A 17,261-nucleotide genomic window follows, 5' to 3' on the forward strand; every position below is an offset into this window, starting at 1 on the left:
CCTCATGTAGTTTTGTCTCTCTTCCCAGTCTCATCATTTTTAAAGCTCATTGCAGTTTGGGGATGTGAGAGAGAATTATTTAATGATAAAGAGAAAAAGAGCCTGAGAATCGGGAGGCGTCTGTTTTTGCTTTCCTGGTAGTTAGTTTTTTCTTTTTTTCCCCCTCCTCCTCTTTCTCTTTCCCCTCTTCTGTCAAGTGCACATTTGCTGGCTCTTATGGGAATTAAACACTCGTCCCGCTGCATGCTCCTCAGGAGAAAAATGGCGGAGTCTGAGAGCAGTGAGGTAAGTGTGACAGGCACCTTTGATTTTTCCTGACTAGATCAGAGATGTCCTGCAGCCAACCTGTAGCCAGCTATCCTTTAGCAGAAGTTGCATCCCGGACAAAAAAAAAAAAAAAACAACAACGCAGGACGGTGTGTCCGGATGTTGAGACAGCCATCCGAGGAATGAGTCTCTGCGCGACCCCCCAGGCAGGCGAAAAAGGGACCACCTTTAAGCCATAGTCCTACTGTTGTCCTTTCTTTAATCTGAGCATGCAACTTCAGTGTGAGGTGGACTTTTATTTTGTCAGGCAGGACAGTGGCAGACTGGAGGAAGTGTCTGCTCTGGGGGTGGAGATTCCTCAGATAATGTCTGATAACAGCTGATGGTGGAAGCTGGCAGCTGGCTGCGCTGTCCAAGGTACTGCAGCAAGTTGGCGGAGGGAGCTGAGAGGGAGCTGAGAGGGAGCCGGGGCTCGATGTGGAGGGAAAGTAGGATGAGTAGAAGATGAGGTCTGTCTTTGGCTTACCAGCTCGGGAAATGGTAATCTTGCTGAACTACTTCCTGACCAGCTGTAACACCCACCCCCCCCCCCCCCCCCCCCCCCCCCCCCCCCCTTAACAAAATAAATACATTGCCATTTCCCCTCTCATGTGTGATGCCACAGTGACTCCTATCTATGGCAGGTACGTAGGGGAGACCATCAGCGTGTTATTGAGTTCTGTGCTCACATCTGTGTTCAGTGTGTGGCTGAAAACTGCAGGGGAGATGCTGATCTATTTAAAAGTACTGCTTGGAGGATCCGAACACCCTGTGAAGTTGTAGACAGCCTCGTGTTGATTCTTTATGCATTATTCATCGGAAAACGTCTCCCAGAAGCAAGTGTATTCATGGGAGAAGCCCAGCTCCTCGTACTGTTAGTGTTTTATCAATTGGTGTGTACATCTGAGGACAGAATTCTCCTGATGGATGGAGATTTCCTTTCAGCTGCTGTTCACTGGGTTTTCAGAGACATCTAACAGGTATATTGGCATAAAGAACCAAAGGATTTTTCAAATGAAAAATAAATTAAGACACTAATTTCCTCATGAAAGCAATTGAGTGAATAGCCTCTCCACCTGCAGCCCATCATTAGTGTTGCATTTTATTATTATTATTTTTTAAATCAAATACAGTAAATCTTCCCTTAAAGGTGACATAGATCTTACCCTCGGCCACCTACAATGACATCCCTGCTGGCAGCAGCGGTACCAATACACAAAAAAGGGGTCAACTATTCCACGCACAGGTACAAGGTGAGTGTGTCCTCTCATGCAGACTGTGCAACAAAAGCACAGAGTGAACATCTTTGCCAAATAGCAAGTCTCACCTCACTGTGGAGGACGAGGGTCCAGTCTGAAATTGAACCTGAGATGTGTTTATCTGCCTTGAGGACAACAAGGATGTGTGCCACCTTCTCCTTCATGTGTCTGGAGAGCTCACTTTCACTCTCTGACTTCACCGCGGCCCAAGTCCACTTTAATCTAAATGACACTTGATAGTGATTTAGTTTTCTCTGCACTGAAACTCCTGTTTCTTTATTAAAGCTGGCATTCCTTCTTCAGCTCTTCTGTGACGCTGTCACATATACTGTTAGTCATTCATTATGTAATCAAATGTAGATTTATTTAGTTTCTATGACTGTATGTTCTCGTCACATGCAGTTTTTTTTTTTTTTTGTTCTAATCAGCAGACTTTACGTGTGTATGAGGTCACTTGCTCAATAAAACTTTTCATTACATGCATGAATTAAAGCACAAATTCAGGCAGTGACATGTAAACTTAACTTGATGCCCCTAACGGCTGGCATGAAAAAAAATCTATAGCAAAAGTAGCAAGTAAGTAAGAGCTTCTACAGTTTAACAGATTAAGAGGAGTTCAACTGTTTCTAAATTAAAAGTGTGTCATCTTTCTTGTGGCGAAGAATCAAAAATCCCCTTTCCGCCCGCTGAGCAAAGAAATCATTAATATCATCCCGTGTCTTTTACTTGCAGCTAATGTTTTCATGTTCAGATTCTGTATCAGTAATATTATTAGTCCCAGTTAACTCCAATTTCAGCTTTAAACTTTGGTTTTATTCACAGCTGATTTGTTCAGTTAGATGCTGCAGTAATTTGACCAATGTCAGGCCTGTGTAGTTAGCAGCTCCGCTCTCACAGGGGCAGGGATCTTCAAAGTAAACGTTAATGTCTGCATGCTAACGCGCTCAGAGTGAGAGTGCTAATGTGCTGATGCTTTGCAGCTGTAAATGTTCGCTGTGTACACCATTTTAGTTTAGCTAATTAGAACTGAACACACAAAGTGCTCCTGAGGTCGAGCACTGCCGGCACTTGAATGGAACCCAGCAGATTTGTCAAATTTAAATCCTGACCTGATGGTTTTGTTGCTTGAAAAGTCAAGGAACTATCTGCAAGACTGCAAATCATGAAAGACCATGAACGTGGGCATCAGATTTCGTGGTAATGGCTGCTGAGATATTCCAGTCCGGACACATCGCCACGGTACACACACTGAGGCTTCTGATCTGCAAACACAGTTTCTGCCTGAATGTTCTGAATTACGACCGTATTTCCACAATTTACTGTTGCTCGCTCTGTAGCATATCAGCGCAGCAGCAAAGAGGAAAAGAAGAGGAAGGAGAAAGAGAGTGATGGTCCAGTGGATCCACCATGTGCCTCTCAGTGCTGTCACTGTAAATCACAGCACTATGGCTTCATCTATTAATGACTCCCACTCCAGTGACTCTGCTGTATGCCATTCTTATTAGATTAAAGTAAATAATACGATGCCTAAAACATCTACAACAAGAGCGATGAGAAAAGCTAAAATGTTCAGCTGGACAGGTTGGGCTTTGACATCACTGCACTTTAACGGAGCATGTCTGTTGCCCATCACCTCAACGATGACGCTGCTTTCTGACAAGCTGGGGTTCCTCAGTTAGAAACAGTAGCAAAAAATAGTCATGTGTGCAACATTTGAATCACTGAACTGTTCTTTGTTTGATTTCTAGCAGCAGGGCGTTACATAACGTAGCGCAAGAACAGACTGATGGATGCAGAATAGAGGCGGTAGTAGAAACGTTTGTAGAACAGATGCATGCTATGCCTAAAGCCCTCTGTCTTGAGACGAAATATTCAGTATACGAAGTGTTATAATGGTTAGATATCTCCTTCTGCTCTCCACTTCGCTGATTATTTATATATTTTTAGAAGCCTGAAAGTTGGAATGAGAATACACACCAGAACGGCTCCCTGGCTCAAAGATGCCATTTCTCCAGCCCCCTCACTCTCCATCAAACTCACACACCAACATCCACGTTCTGTGGCTGGTCCTTCCCAGCGTGCTGTAGAGGTGATAATCAGGGCATTATGGATACACCTTCTGTGACAGACTTTGAGTCAGTAATTAGTGATTCTCTGCTGTCACCGAGCAGTGAACTGACAGACGAGCTGGGAGGCAAGAGAGGAGATATAAATATAACTGGGAATTAATAATGGGCCTAAGCCAATTATCATTATTATCCTTTAATGTAAGCCACGCCCACTGAGTTGCTGCCATTACCCTGTTTTTACCTCTTATTCCAAAAGGAGTTGGAGTGACAAGTCATCAATCTTAATAAAAGGGCTTTTCTCCCTTATCTGTCCCTGTACAGCTGCCACAGTCGCAGCCACAGCCAATTCGTATCATTCCATCCCAGTCGGCACAGCCCACGTCGCTGCCCAAGCCTGTGCCTTCCATCCAGCATGCTCCTCGGCCTCCTCTCCCGCCTCACACGCCCCACGCCGCCAGCCTTCCCAGCTGTCCGGGGCGGGGAAAAATGGCCAAGTTCCTAACTCCGGAGGAGATGACCTCACGGGACTACTACTTCGACTCTTACGCCCATTTTGGTATCCATGAGGTAAGTCCCGTTAATTAGAGCGACTGGGGTCCTCTCTCTTCGTCTGGTCCTGTATCTGCCATTTTCAGTCATGATTCGGCAAAAGATCAAAAATGCATAATAGCTGTATTTCCAGCAAATACAAACATGGAAAGCTAATCTTTGACAGTCTGACAAACAGTACTCCACTTAGAACTATAGGTGAATCTACCAACATGCATTCCCTAATAATCCACGACATGACACAGGTGTCTACTCAAGTCATCCGTTAATGCTAAAAATGATTTTCACATTGCACAAGCTGTGGTCGAAAAGTGAAGAGCCAGTCAGTCCACGCGAGTGAAAGCAGTTGTTCTCATATGTTGCATTGTAAAACAGTTTGAGGGTGCAATAGATTAACACGAAAACAGATGTAATTAACCTTTGTATGGCGTTTTGCACTTGATGCACTGTCTGGACTTGATGCAGAAAAGCTGGGGATTGGTCAGCCTTTCGTTTTTTTGTTTTTTTAAGCCCACAGTGAGGCATTACTTAACACTTGCCTCATACCGCTTAAAGATTAAAGATAACATTTTCATCTTTCTGCTCTCCCTCAGATTTTCTTTCAGTCTCAGCAGAGGAGATGAAAAAAAGTCAGAGGTGCCAAGTCTGTCTGTCATGTGTCCTGTGAAATTATTTTTTTGGAAATCGAATTTTAGAATAAAAGTCAGGTGTATCGGTCATTTCTAAAAACATTCTTTACGTCCACATGCACACACACAAACACACACTGATAGGCAGGAAAATGGTGCAAACAGACTGAGCCTGCAGGTTAATAGGGCTTATGCAGAAACAGCAAACATGGATTTGAAAGCAGAGCCGTACAGCTGCGATGGAATAGAGTCAGATTAGGTGAAGTGCGTGTTATTGGCTGTGGCAGCACTCTGGATATCACAGCAAATCCAGGCTGCCACTGTCCAGCCAGCATTTTTAATTCAACAAAACAAACTGTTCTCCTCTGGGGTTAGCCGTGTCAGCGTGTTCCTGATATTATTTGTCATATGCAAAACCAGGAGATGCTGAAGGACGAAGTGAGGACACTCACCTACAGGAACTCCATGTACCACAACAAGCACGTGTTCAAGGACAAAATAGTCCTGGATGTGGGAAGTGGGACCGGGATCCTGTCCATGTTCGCAGCAAAGGCGGGGGCAAAGCATGTATACGGGGTAAGAGGCTCTTCCTTTCAGTGCAGTACTATCACTCTGCTGCTTCAGGGTCTGACAGCCGGCACACACTGTAGGATGTGTGTATAGTGTGTATTGGATCTCTGCCTATCTGTACATACACGTGAGCCTTTTTCCTCAGACTCACTTTCATCTTCAAGGAAGATCTTGTCTGACGGGCAGGTGATAAAACTGCGTGGCCTCTCGGGCAGGTTGACATGCTGTGCCGTGGGGATTTGAGAGCTCTCGCTGTTATCGTGTTCTGGAGCTGAAGTCATTTTTAGCCAGGGCATGCCGGACGCACACCGCTAGCTTGGGACAACCACATGGCATTTATTTTTGTTTTTTTATTGCTTCAGACAGCACATATTTGCTTTTGGGGAGGAATGCTTAACTGGGAATTGCCAGGAGAGATGGTCTGAGCCGCTGGTAGACATGATGTGTTTATGTGTTAGTTTGCTTCTTATGTCTTGTGTTTGTTTATCTTCCCTCTTCTGCTGTCTCACTCACTTTTGGTCTCCCTTGCTCTCTCTCTCTCACTCACTCTCTCTTTCTCTCTCCCTCATCCCATTTTATGTACTTTAAAGTGAAATCTCCCTCCACTTTGTGCCTTAGCTCACATTTGTGATACTGCTGTACGTTTAAACAGCATAAATGAGGCTAAGATTTAAGGGATTTAGTTCAATTTTTACTTAGATCCCCTCAGTTTTCACTCTGCACCAAGGCCCCACACCTTTATTATCGTCGAAAGCTTTTAAACCTTGAGATGAGAGTTGGGCCCAGGAGGCTAGAAAACTGGGCTCTGAGCCAACGAGAACATCATTCCATCATATGGACCTCATTTGAAGCCAAAGAAATGTGATAACCTCAATCCTGGATTCACCAAAAACCATAAGAGTGTTTGCTGTGAAATTCTAAAATTTGAGAAGAGCTTTACATTCCCACACACTACGCTTCCATCTAAAGGTCAACTTAACAGTTAATTTATGTTTAAGACATTAAAGCTGATTTTAAATAAAGGTAAATAATGTTTGTTTATTTTTCCCTTTATGTTTAAATATTGTGTTCTTTGTGTTCTTTATATCACAGGACATTTCCAAGTTCAAAGCATAACAAAATACACATAAATAAATAATATGGATTTGTACTGAAAAAAACCTACAGAACATACAACCATTGCCTAACAATAATTTTATTTGCATTGTTATTGCTATTGTTATTGCAAGTTATTTGCATTTCACATTAGGCAAATGTACATGAGCTCCTTTTTACTAAGTTCAGATAAAATACCACAGAGTATATTTACGGGTTTTGTCCTGTTGCTAGTTTACTTGTTTTGAGCTCACAGTTTTAGTCACAGCTTACAGCTCAGGCGTAGGGAGAAGTGCCATGACACCTGGGTGAAGTTAGAGACTGTGTCTCCAGAAAGGAGGCCCGGTGGCAGCCTACGGACTTGAGTAGCGTGACAGCGAGTCTTCCTGACACTAGTGAGAGGCGCAGGGGGCATTGTGTGAGAGGGTGTTGACTGTAAACGCACCTCCAGGCTTCAGTGCTCCCAACTGACACATGGCTAATGGCTCTCTCTTCTCAGAGAGATTCAGCAAGACACGAGGAATCATTGCCAATTAGAGGACCGGTGTTGGCAGCCGCATTATCACACACTGACAGCACAGCAATACACACACACAAGCGAACACACATCTTGCTACAGCTGGTGCAACATCAGGTATTGCGGTTCGTTTACACAGTTGATACAGGCTGATCTTTAATGGGCAGATGCATCAGCGTTATGTCAGAAGGCTGTGGGCGCCACCAGCAGCCTCCTGACCGCTCCTCGACTAATAGGCAGCAGAAAATAGGGCTGCTCCAGGGAGGAAGAGCTAATGTTAAGTCCCGCACCCTGTACGCAAGCTCAGTGGGGGGAACGAGAGACTTTAGCAAGAAAGCTAATTATTTCAAGGTATACTTTGCTCCAAAAATGACAAAAACACGTTTATATGTCCACCTTAAAGTTGGTGTGTGACCTATAAAGCAGTCTAATCAGTTCCTGGCCCCCAAAAATGCATGATCCTATCATCCCTGTTTCATGAAACTCTGACAGCCTGGCTTTGCCTTTTTCTGATCCATCCTAGAGTTCATTCAAAAGTCCCGGCTTGATTAGGACCAGATGGATTTCTGTGGCAGCACAAGTCAACCGGCACATCTCTGACAAACAGAGTCCCCGGGTGTTGGCACTCAGGTGGAAATCTGTACTCTTTTCCTGACAATATAAAAGCTTACAATTCGCAGATGCCCCATGCTGCCTTATTTTGTTTGAAAACTGCTTAGTAGAAGTGTCCCGAGCTTACGCTTTTCATTATAGCTGGCTCTTCAATAAATCAGTCATGAACTGTGTGTCGGCGGGCAGAACAGGAAGTACAAAATATTTCAGGCAAAGAGCTCATGATTCAGTAAAGGGGAGGCAGAAAATAGATTAGCCTGGAGAAAAAGTGAGAACCATGCAAAGGTTTCACAAGGAGAGAAGTGGCACAGTGGGGTAAGGCTCATTTAAAAGAATCTAAAATGTCAAAGGAACAATGAAATTTCCCATTGGCGTTAAATTGCTGGTTGTATTTAAGCAGGAGCTAAAAGTCAGAGTAATTACATAAAAAATAAAAGACAGATGATAATCCCACCTTTGCTGTCACCATCTGACTTCACCCTCACAAGCCGAAATAAAATTTGTGATAAAAACCTGCTCACAAGCTCACTTTTCTGTCTTGTTCGGTTTAAAGAAATAAAGTAGCCACAGGAGTTTAATCGTCAGCTGAAAAACAGGTGAAGGCAATTCTGACTTGGTGCAAATCACAGGCAAAGTTTAAAGCACTTGGGAACTTCAGCGCAAAAGATTGTTGCTCTTCTGCTGAATGTCAAATATCAAGATTTGTTATGGTGCCCTTACAACAAAAGAGTGACAAAGGCAAGAAATATGCCAACAGGACGATATTCTTTCCTCTACATGACAGTTCTTCACATGTGGTGATTACCTTTTCCCTCTAACCCTTCATCCAGATTGAATGTTCCAGTATATCAGAGTACTCAGAGAGGATCATCAAGTCCAACCACCTCGACAGCGGTAAGAGCTGCAGCTGCTACACATCTCTTCACTCTGATGACAGTGCACTTTATCTTCAGAGAGGGGAGCAACACTCCAGGTTACTGTCCTGACAGACACAAAGAGGAAGGAGGGAAGGCAGGCAGAGGAGATGCGTGAGGAAAAGAAGCAGAGGGGCGGTCACTGCTGAGACTGAGGGTTAATCTGAAAGGATGGTCAGAGTCTGTCACTCCTCACTTCATTGGGCTGTCTCATTTGCATTCAGTTGCATAAACATACTTTCAAGTTGCAACTTCAAAGCATATGGCCCAACATACAGCACCTCTGTAACTCATTTACAGCCAAGCTACTGGATCAAATTTCCACGCTTTGTCACGGACAGTGAATAAGCAGAAAGCATTCGGCCAACACTTGTATCGCTGCGGAAACTCTTCAGTAGCTTTGTGCCAAAGTAGAGCAAACAAAGCTGAAGTCAGCTAATCAACAGCAGGGCAAAGATCCCCTCCCGCCTTATGAAGTCGGTCACAGCTGAGCTGATTATCATTAGAACAGCAGTGCTGCAATGGTAGCACATACAGATGTCTTCCTTTCTTTCTGTTGTGAAACTAAATTACATCTGATATTACTGAAGAATTGTCTTATTTGCCTGCGTCCGTATAGTTGTACGATCACGTGTGTTTCGGGCTGATCCGCTCTACATTTCAGCATTAACAGGTTCAATCGTTTGGTAGTAACTTGCTTTCAATTGATAATTTCTTCATGCCACAATGTGAACATTGACTATGGTTTAAAAGATATATTGTGTTTCAGTAATAACCATCTTCAAAGGGAAGGTGGAAGAGGTGGAGCTTCCTGTTGAGAAGGTCGACATCATTATATCGGAGTGGATGGGCTACTGCCTCTTCTATGAATCCATGCTCAACACTGTCATCTTTGCCAGGGACAAGTGGCTGGTATGATGTATGCAGTGTATGTGAGTGTGTGGAGTGATATATTTTGTTTATATCTCAGCACCCTGACAAAATAAAACCACATATGTAATTTTTGGAAGATTGTGCGCTAAGGCTTCCAAACTCATAAATGAACAGGTGACCTCATAACAGTCAAAATTGAATTAGCAGCAATTTTTTTTTAAAGGGGTCACAAACTCAACTCTGTTGATGCAAAATGTTTTTGTGCTTGCTATAAGTGAATTGAATAAAAATTATTAATTTAAAATAAGCAATCAGTAAAGTCTGAGATAATGACATTTTTATAACAGCAATGATTTTTCTTCTTTGCTTTTCTCTTTCTGTGGAATCCAATTACTGCCACTGAACTCAACAGTTTAGTGGCAGTACACAAAAAGGGAATATATTATCCAAGTTGAGCATGCTGACCTGAGCCAAGCTGAGCGGCACACGGAGGGGATCGAGGCGAGCAGGTTCTTAGAGGGCAGGGACGATAGATAGCTGCAAACAGTGCAGGCTGGACTAACCAGTATAACAGAGACGACGGTGTGGTGGAGGCAGAACTGGGTGTCTTTACTGAAGCTAATCAGGAGATGAGAGGCAGTTGCAGGCTGGCTCCCCCTCACCTGGATCCAATCCTGCAATTAAACACAGAGGGGAGGGGAGCGAGGCTGCAGAAGGGGAGGGCATGACCCGATAAAGGGAAAAAAAGGGTGTTTTATTGTATTAATAAGAAATATATAAGATTGTACCACATATTTCTGCTTGATATTTGAATTATTTCTTGTCATTATATTCCTGTGATTATAAATCATCAACACTAACCCCAGACGGAACAGGAACGCTTCTACAAATCTAACTTGTTCTTGGCTGGCAAATGAAATGTCACAGACGCTGTAATGTGAACCTTTTATAATGCGTTCAATTGCTGACTTGTTTTCTTGCCTCTTCTGTCCGACAGAAACCTGGCGGATTAATGTTTCCTGACCGTGCCTCGCTGTATGTGGTGGCGATTGAGGACAGGCAGTACAAAGACTTTAAAATACACTGTAAGTTCAGTGTGTGCGTGCCCAGTAAATGAATTTGTGAGATGCCATTTACCTGCACTGTGTACTATGTGCAGCACTGGGCTGGTTATAACCAAGATTATGTCTCTGCATCACAAATTGACTGGAGAAGTAAAACATCATTGACACCTTTGTGCTGCACTCACACGAATGTGGGCGCACTCACACAGCACGCAAATGATTTTGAACATTTCCTCAGGCATAACACTGTGGGGCGATAATTGATATTATAAGTCAACAAGCCTCTCCATTTCTTTATCATCCCACTCTAAACCCGCCAGGAGGACTGTGGGCGAATGTTTTGCCGTTGGACACAAAGCATAAGAACAGTACCAAAGTAAATGTTAAGTCAGTGCACAACCTAGATGACAAAAGGCAAACACAACCACAGCCCATGAGCCTCCTACTCACACTCCCCCATGCATACACAGATATTATACAACCACAGTGCACCAGGTATTATCTGCAGAAAGTCTTATCACACTGTTTTACTGCATCCCAAACTCTCCTAACATGTCTGGATACTTCTGTTTGCTGTTATTGTGTATTTCAGAAGTTTACACATGAGCAGACTGGAGCGAGTTGTTGGACAAGAACACACTTAGACCGCAAACTTCTCTCTCCAGGCAGATGGCGAGACTCGACCTTTAGACTCAGTTAGAAGTGGCCTTCTGAGATAGTTCTGTACTCTGAGAGCATCCTGTGGTCATTAGCGCTATTCTGGGCTGCGCACTGCCTGAGTTAAGAGGGGAAGCAAGAAATGCAAATACGGTGCATTACGAAAACCCCTGGTGGTTTGTGACCTGTTCATTATTACCAGCTCTCGACACACTCAAGTAGTTTCCACCTTTTGGGTCACGACAGAGATGTTTGTTCACACACTACTAAAGGGAGCTCAATGAATAATGTATGGGGTGATTTAGCCTGAGCAGCAAGGCTATCCCAGACAAGAGTGGTCTCTGTTCAAGGTGCCTTACATTTATAAATCAATAGAATGTGACATTCGTTTGCCAAAATAGAAATAGTTTCAAAACAACATGACTAAGACCATAGACCGTACTGTGGCTTTTCTGGGAATAAAGCTCCAACTCTGGTGACCTTTTCCACTCAACGCACTGAATAGAAAACTTGGAGAAAGATAAAGTTTTCCCCTTAGCTTTGCCCCAAATAACAGCTAACAGATTTCAATGTATAGAATTAACTTGATAATGTATTTAACAGGGTGGGAGAATGTATATGGCTTTGATATGACCTGTATCCGTAACGTGGCGATGAAGGAACCGCTGGTGGACGTCGTGGACCCCAAACAGGTGGTGACCAATTCCTGCCTGGTCAAGGTTTGTAAAATGTTGTTAATATTTTGGCTGTTTTTGATGATGACAATAGACCTAAAGCTGTGCAGAGGAGAGCGTGCAGTGTTTGCCATAATGTCGTGTGGGCTGTTACCCACAGCACTGGGCTTAATGGGACATTTTAGTCCCATTTCGAGTTGTAATGATGCTGTCTGTGCTCTGTGGTGGACAAACTGTGCTTCATTCTTGCATCACTGTAAAACCAGGATTGGCTTCATGGCCAGACTGGGAAAGAAATTCAGTGTTGGACTGTATACAAAGTAAGAAATTTAAAAACTAAACTTTCTGCATGTTTTGACAGTCTACTAGCTGACTGCAGTCCAACTGGGAAAGAAATTCTGCTTTGGATTTATCTGCAGTGGCAGAAATAAGATGGAATTGGCAAAAATAGAAGAGACTTTCTCAATGTTTTCAAAGTCCACTGACCAACCGGGATCCCACTACAATTCGGCTGGGAAAGAAATTCCATGGGGGGCGCTTTCACCTGAGCGTTACACAATGCAGCTGTCAGCTTGTGTGCTAGTGATGTTTGTGTACTTAAACCAATGGAAGGCCAACAGTTTGACAGGAGAGTCTCCAATGCTCCAGAATCCGGCCTTGTCAGACCAGGTATGACAACTGAAAACAGAAAAGCAGAAAGCATCACGCGCAATGGGGCGTGACCACTGTGCTCACGGCAGCATTACCTCACTATATCTTTACATAGACAATAGTTCTTTACTGCTTCATCAGTCTGTTGGTCCTGATTACAGAAGCTATAAATCCAATGTGGAATTCCAATGTAATTACACCTCAGGCAGAAAGAACCGTATCAGGGTTTATTACTTATACTGGCATCAAAGCAGACGATGGTATTTCACATCTCATCTACATACTTCAGCCCTAAATCTTATCACACAACCAAAACAAATCCAAACAATTCAAATTTCTAATTGGCGAGGACTAAACACACAAAGCATTATTACAGATCACCTTTCAGGAAATGTTTTGTACATCAAAGTCAGCCTACAGACCCATCATATGATGTATCTGTAGGCTGACTTTGATGTGTGGCTGTGGCAATGTCTGTGAAGTTGTGAGACTGATCAGGTTCCCGTGCCACGCATGTCAATGACAACCTGTCTAGCCCTCCTGATTTGGCGCCTTGTCATACTGACCTTCTTATCACTGGTGTTGATTAGACAGCTCTGCCCTGACTCACCTCCGTCCTGGAGAAAAGCTGCTGTGCGAATCTTTTCTACCTCCCTGTGGCTGATTGCCTGATATCAGAGAAAGCATAAACCGATGGCAGACGTTAATTTTAATTGCAGTAAGATATTACATGAAACCTGCAAAGAGATCATTAACAAGAGTGTAATCAAAATGTTCCTGAGGCTGGCGGGAATGCTTCTGATCTTTGGATCTTGTGAAAATGCAAAAACCTTACAACAATGTTACCCCACTGAAAAGCTTTATTGTCTTTATAAGGATTACTGTGCGGCCTCATTAAAGGTGTATAGCCAAACAATTGTACACGTCGGGCCTCATGTTATTACACTGGTGCTTAAAAGTTTGATAACAATACTCAGAGAGGATCATTGCCCAATATATTCCGGCAGAAAATTATTTACTTAACATCAGCAACCTGCATTAGTGCTCTTAAAATGTTTTTGTTTTGCCTTTAGAGTCATTGCGAAGGTAACTGGTGCAGTCCATTACATTACAGTCTTAAACTTTGAAATGCGACTTTGAAAAGTTTATCGTGCATGACTCGATTAAATGTCAGTATAATGCATTTAAGGGGGGTAATTGCTTTTTCTAAAGACAGCTTTGATGAAATCTGACATGAATATTGCAATTCATTTACTACCAGAGAACAGAAGGCTCATTCTTTCACAGCAAACATTGTATCTAATCTAATAGCAAACACAATGACCACACCTCTGCCTACATGTTCACCCTTCGGCGCATTTTTCCAGGTGAGCTGAGTTATCATAGCTGACTAAATATGGTATCGGGGGAATACAGATACTTACTAGCACCACACAGGGACAATCCCGCTGCTCCTTGTCCTTACTATGAGGGCTTATGGACGTTTTTGACGGTTTTTAGGGTCTTGCAACTGTCGCACCAGGGTTTCACTATTTTGCAGATGGAAGCAGTAGTTTTTGTCTTGATTTTGTGATTTTGGTGGGCTGTTATATTTTGTACATCACAAATCTTCTGGATTAGTTTCAGTATTAGTGGGCCATCACAGCATTAGACTGAAAATTTCTGCTATCTCAGAAAGCAATTAAAAATATTCCCTATTGTTCCTTTGAAGGAAGAATATGGGCTAACGAGAGAAAACGTACCCTCACTTATTCTGACAAAGTGTCAATCTGTTTTACTCTTCTAGGAGGTAGACATCTACACAGTAAAGACTGAGGACCTCTCATTCACCTCAGCATTCTGCCTGCAGATCCAGAGGAATGACTACATCCACGCACTAGTCACGTACTTCAACATTGAGTTCACCAAGTGTCATAAGAAGACGGGGTTTTCCACCGGTAAGATACTTCACTCAGGCATGTTAGTTATCATAACCTAAATCGTTGTTTATCTGTTATTTTAAAAGAGGTTAAAAGTGAAACTTCAGCGCCCTCCTGAGTTCAGATGATGTATTTTGCTGAGGGCCACTGCTGGTGCAGGGCAGTACAGGACAGCAGAAAGGATACTATACTGAAGCTGTGGGGGACATTTGCTTCCACAGTAACTCAGTTTTAGTGAGCAACAGGGTCCAATGTCACATTGCTTTTGTGGGATACATTTCCTACTGGCTGGAAGCACTTTACAGTAGACCCTTCCTGCAAGGGATAAAACTAAAGTAAGGAGACAAGGGAGGATATATAGTTAGACCTCTACACAGCAATGTTGCTGTTAGAACATTTTATGTGGGAGTTAATACTCCCAGTTGCCTGAAGTCCAGATCCAACAGCATTAGTCCATTGTAGTATCAGTGTAGCTGAAGTAAAATAGGAGCGCCAGGTTCAAGGCATTACAGGGGGAGTAAATGAATGGAAAGCTCACTGTATTTCATCCAGCTTGGGTGGCTTTGATACTAATAACCAACCGTGTTGGCTGGTTACCGCTCCTAAAGACTAAAAGGTCTGACTGTGTTTTATGTGAACTCATTTTGCTGTCCTTCCATGCGATGATCTGAAATAGCTCCAATCCTAGATTAAGGACGATTTTCTGATTTCAGTCTGTATCTGGCTTTGAAGGCAGGGATCATTGTAGATTAGAGGCAGTTCAGATCAGACTGATGTGTGGCCAGACTGGGTGCTGATGTGTCAAAAAGGTGTTCGACTGCCCTCTAGTGGTCTTGGAGTGAAATACAGCATTTTTAAACGTATTTGAGCAATTCGTGCTTTGGTCTGCTGGCCATGGTGACACCGTGTAGGTAACAAGAATTTACTTCCCAAATTATACCATTGTCATTTCCACATCAATAAATAAAAAAAAATTATTCCTAATCCCTATAATTTTTGTCCTGCACACTTCTACACTCTTTCTGTGTAAATTTGTTCTTCTACACAATTTATTTCTGTCAAGCAAGTTTTCCAGTGTCAGTTTTCCTTTGCCAAAGCTTTAAGACACTGATTCTAACCTCCATACACAGTGTGAAATCGACTCCTTACAAAAGCAGACTTTCAACTAAGGAGAAAAGGAGAGGCAGGGCCAAAGATAAGAAATTCAGAATCTCATGTGCTGAATTAGCTTAAGAAACACAACAAACTTGTCAGGGTCTTCATTGAGCTGATCCCTAACCAAAAGCCAGGCCTGTGCAGCAGCCGAGTTGATTGGCATGCTCTTTTATCTTTGGACTCACAAAGAGCTGGCACATAAAGGTAGAGCTACCAATCTGCCTCAGGACAGCTGGCAGGAAGTTGATTTAAGTTCTCCCGACCTTTTGAATCTCCGCCAAGCGATCGCTGATGGTAGGCCCACTGGGGAATGCTCACTTTTGTTTTGGGGTTTGAGTTCCATGTTGTGCCCACCTGTGTTGCCATACCCACGTGGGCACCCACCCACACATACATACATACCTATTGGCAGATGAATGCACATATGGCGGCACAATAAACAAAAGAAATAAACAAAGAAATGGTAATGAAAGCAAAATGACTGAGCAAGGGAAAGGTCAAAAATGTTGTGCATTTTCTGCCCTTTACCTCAGCGCTGTCATCTCTGACTCAAGAGACTCAGCACAACAAGCAAACCGACTTCATTCTCAGCTACTCTTTCAGATTCAGTTTTTTAATTCTTTAGGATATTGTATAGGGCCATCATGGCGGCATAATGGTTAGCTGTTGCCCCACAATAAGATAGCCGTGGGTTTGGTTCCCGGCCTGGGGCCTTTCTGTGTGGAGTTTGCAGCTTTCTCCCGGTGCCTGCGTAAGTTTCCTCCCACAATCCAAAGACGTCATGTTTGGGTTGGTTGGTGTCTAAATTGTCTGTAGGTCTGAGTGTGAGTGGTTGTTTGTCTTTGTATGTTGGCCCAGCACTAGAGTCAATCCCAGCTCAGACTGGGCGAGGGCAGGGTACACCCTGTACAGGTCGCCAGTCCATCGCAGGGCCTAATAAGCTGTTAAATCTGAGGATAACGGTGAGATTTTGGTCCAGATGGTGACAGTCTTTATTAAAAAGTTATTAAGTGCAATTTCTATAGCTTTATAAAGATTGAAATGGCAGGTGCTTACCTTAAAAGTGTTTTTCTGTGTGTGTTCGTGCCAGCTCCAGATGCTCCGTACACCCACTGGAAACAGACGGTGTTTTACCTGGAAGACTATTTGACGGTGCGGAGAGGAGAAGAGATTATTGGCAGTATTGCTATGAAGCCTAATGAGAAAAACGTGGTGAGTATTGCATAAGTTCATATTGGATATGTGTAACTTTAAGCAGCAGCGATAATGAAATCCGTTTTTAATCATACAGGGTCTTATTTTTGAATAGTGAAGCAGCTAAGAAATGAGTCATTTCCCGATCTGCCTGCCCACGGCAGATTGTTCTCTCCTCAGTGTTGGAAAGTGGTCAAGCAGGTGACACCACTGTGGTTACCTCCAGACAAACAACAACAGATCCTTGACTTTGTCGGTGTCCTCTCCCGCCCCTCTGGGTGTTGTGTGACTCAAACAATCTGTTCTTATTTTGGATTATATTTTGCTGTCAGGTCAAAAGCCAAAAGCAGACCAAACTTTCTCATCTTAAATTTTTTCCTTTACTTCTTACTGCTTTTCCTTTATCATAACTTTTGCTTGGAAGCCATTTGAGTTTTTCTTTTTTCCTCTCTCTCTCTGTTTCTCTGCAGCGTGACTTGGACTTTACCTTCGAGCTGGATTTTAAAGGGCAGCTGTGCGAAGCAGCCATAGCTCATGACTACAAGATGCGTTAA

General features: G+C 43.2%; 1 protein-coding gene across 6 annotated transcripts; it reads left to right on the forward strand.

The window, feature by feature from the left end:
- Positions 1 to 216: 216 nt before the first annotated feature.
- Positions 217 to 17,261, forward strand: LOC115056749 (protein arginine N-methyltransferase 8-B). Of its 6 annotated transcripts, XM_029523439.1 has the most exons (12): positions 217 to 285; positions 694 to 696; positions 1,582 to 1,602; positions 3,956 to 4,201; positions 5,233 to 5,388; positions 8,437 to 8,500; positions 9,290 to 9,432; positions 10,391 to 10,478; positions 11,718 to 11,833; positions 14,226 to 14,376; positions 16,604 to 16,725; positions 17,178 to 17,261. In XM_029523439.1, exons 1-12 carry the CDS (start codon positions 217 to 219, stop codon positions 17,259 to 17,261), a joined length of 1,263 nt encoding a protein of 420 aa, XP_029379299.1. The 6 variants fall into 6 exon arrangements, with proteins under 6 accessions (XP_029379299.1, XP_029379302.1, XP_029379300.1 ...); XM_029523442.1 differs by lacking the exon at positions 1,582 to 1,602; XM_029523440.1 differs by lacking the exon at positions 694 to 696.

Source organism: Echeneis naucrates, chromosome 16 (genome assembly GCF_900963305.1).
Source record: "Echeneis naucrates chromosome 16, fEcheNa1.1, whole genome shotgun sequence".
Lineage (NCBI taxonomy): Eukaryota > Metazoa > Chordata > Actinopteri > Carangiformes > Echeneidae > Echeneis > Echeneis naucrates.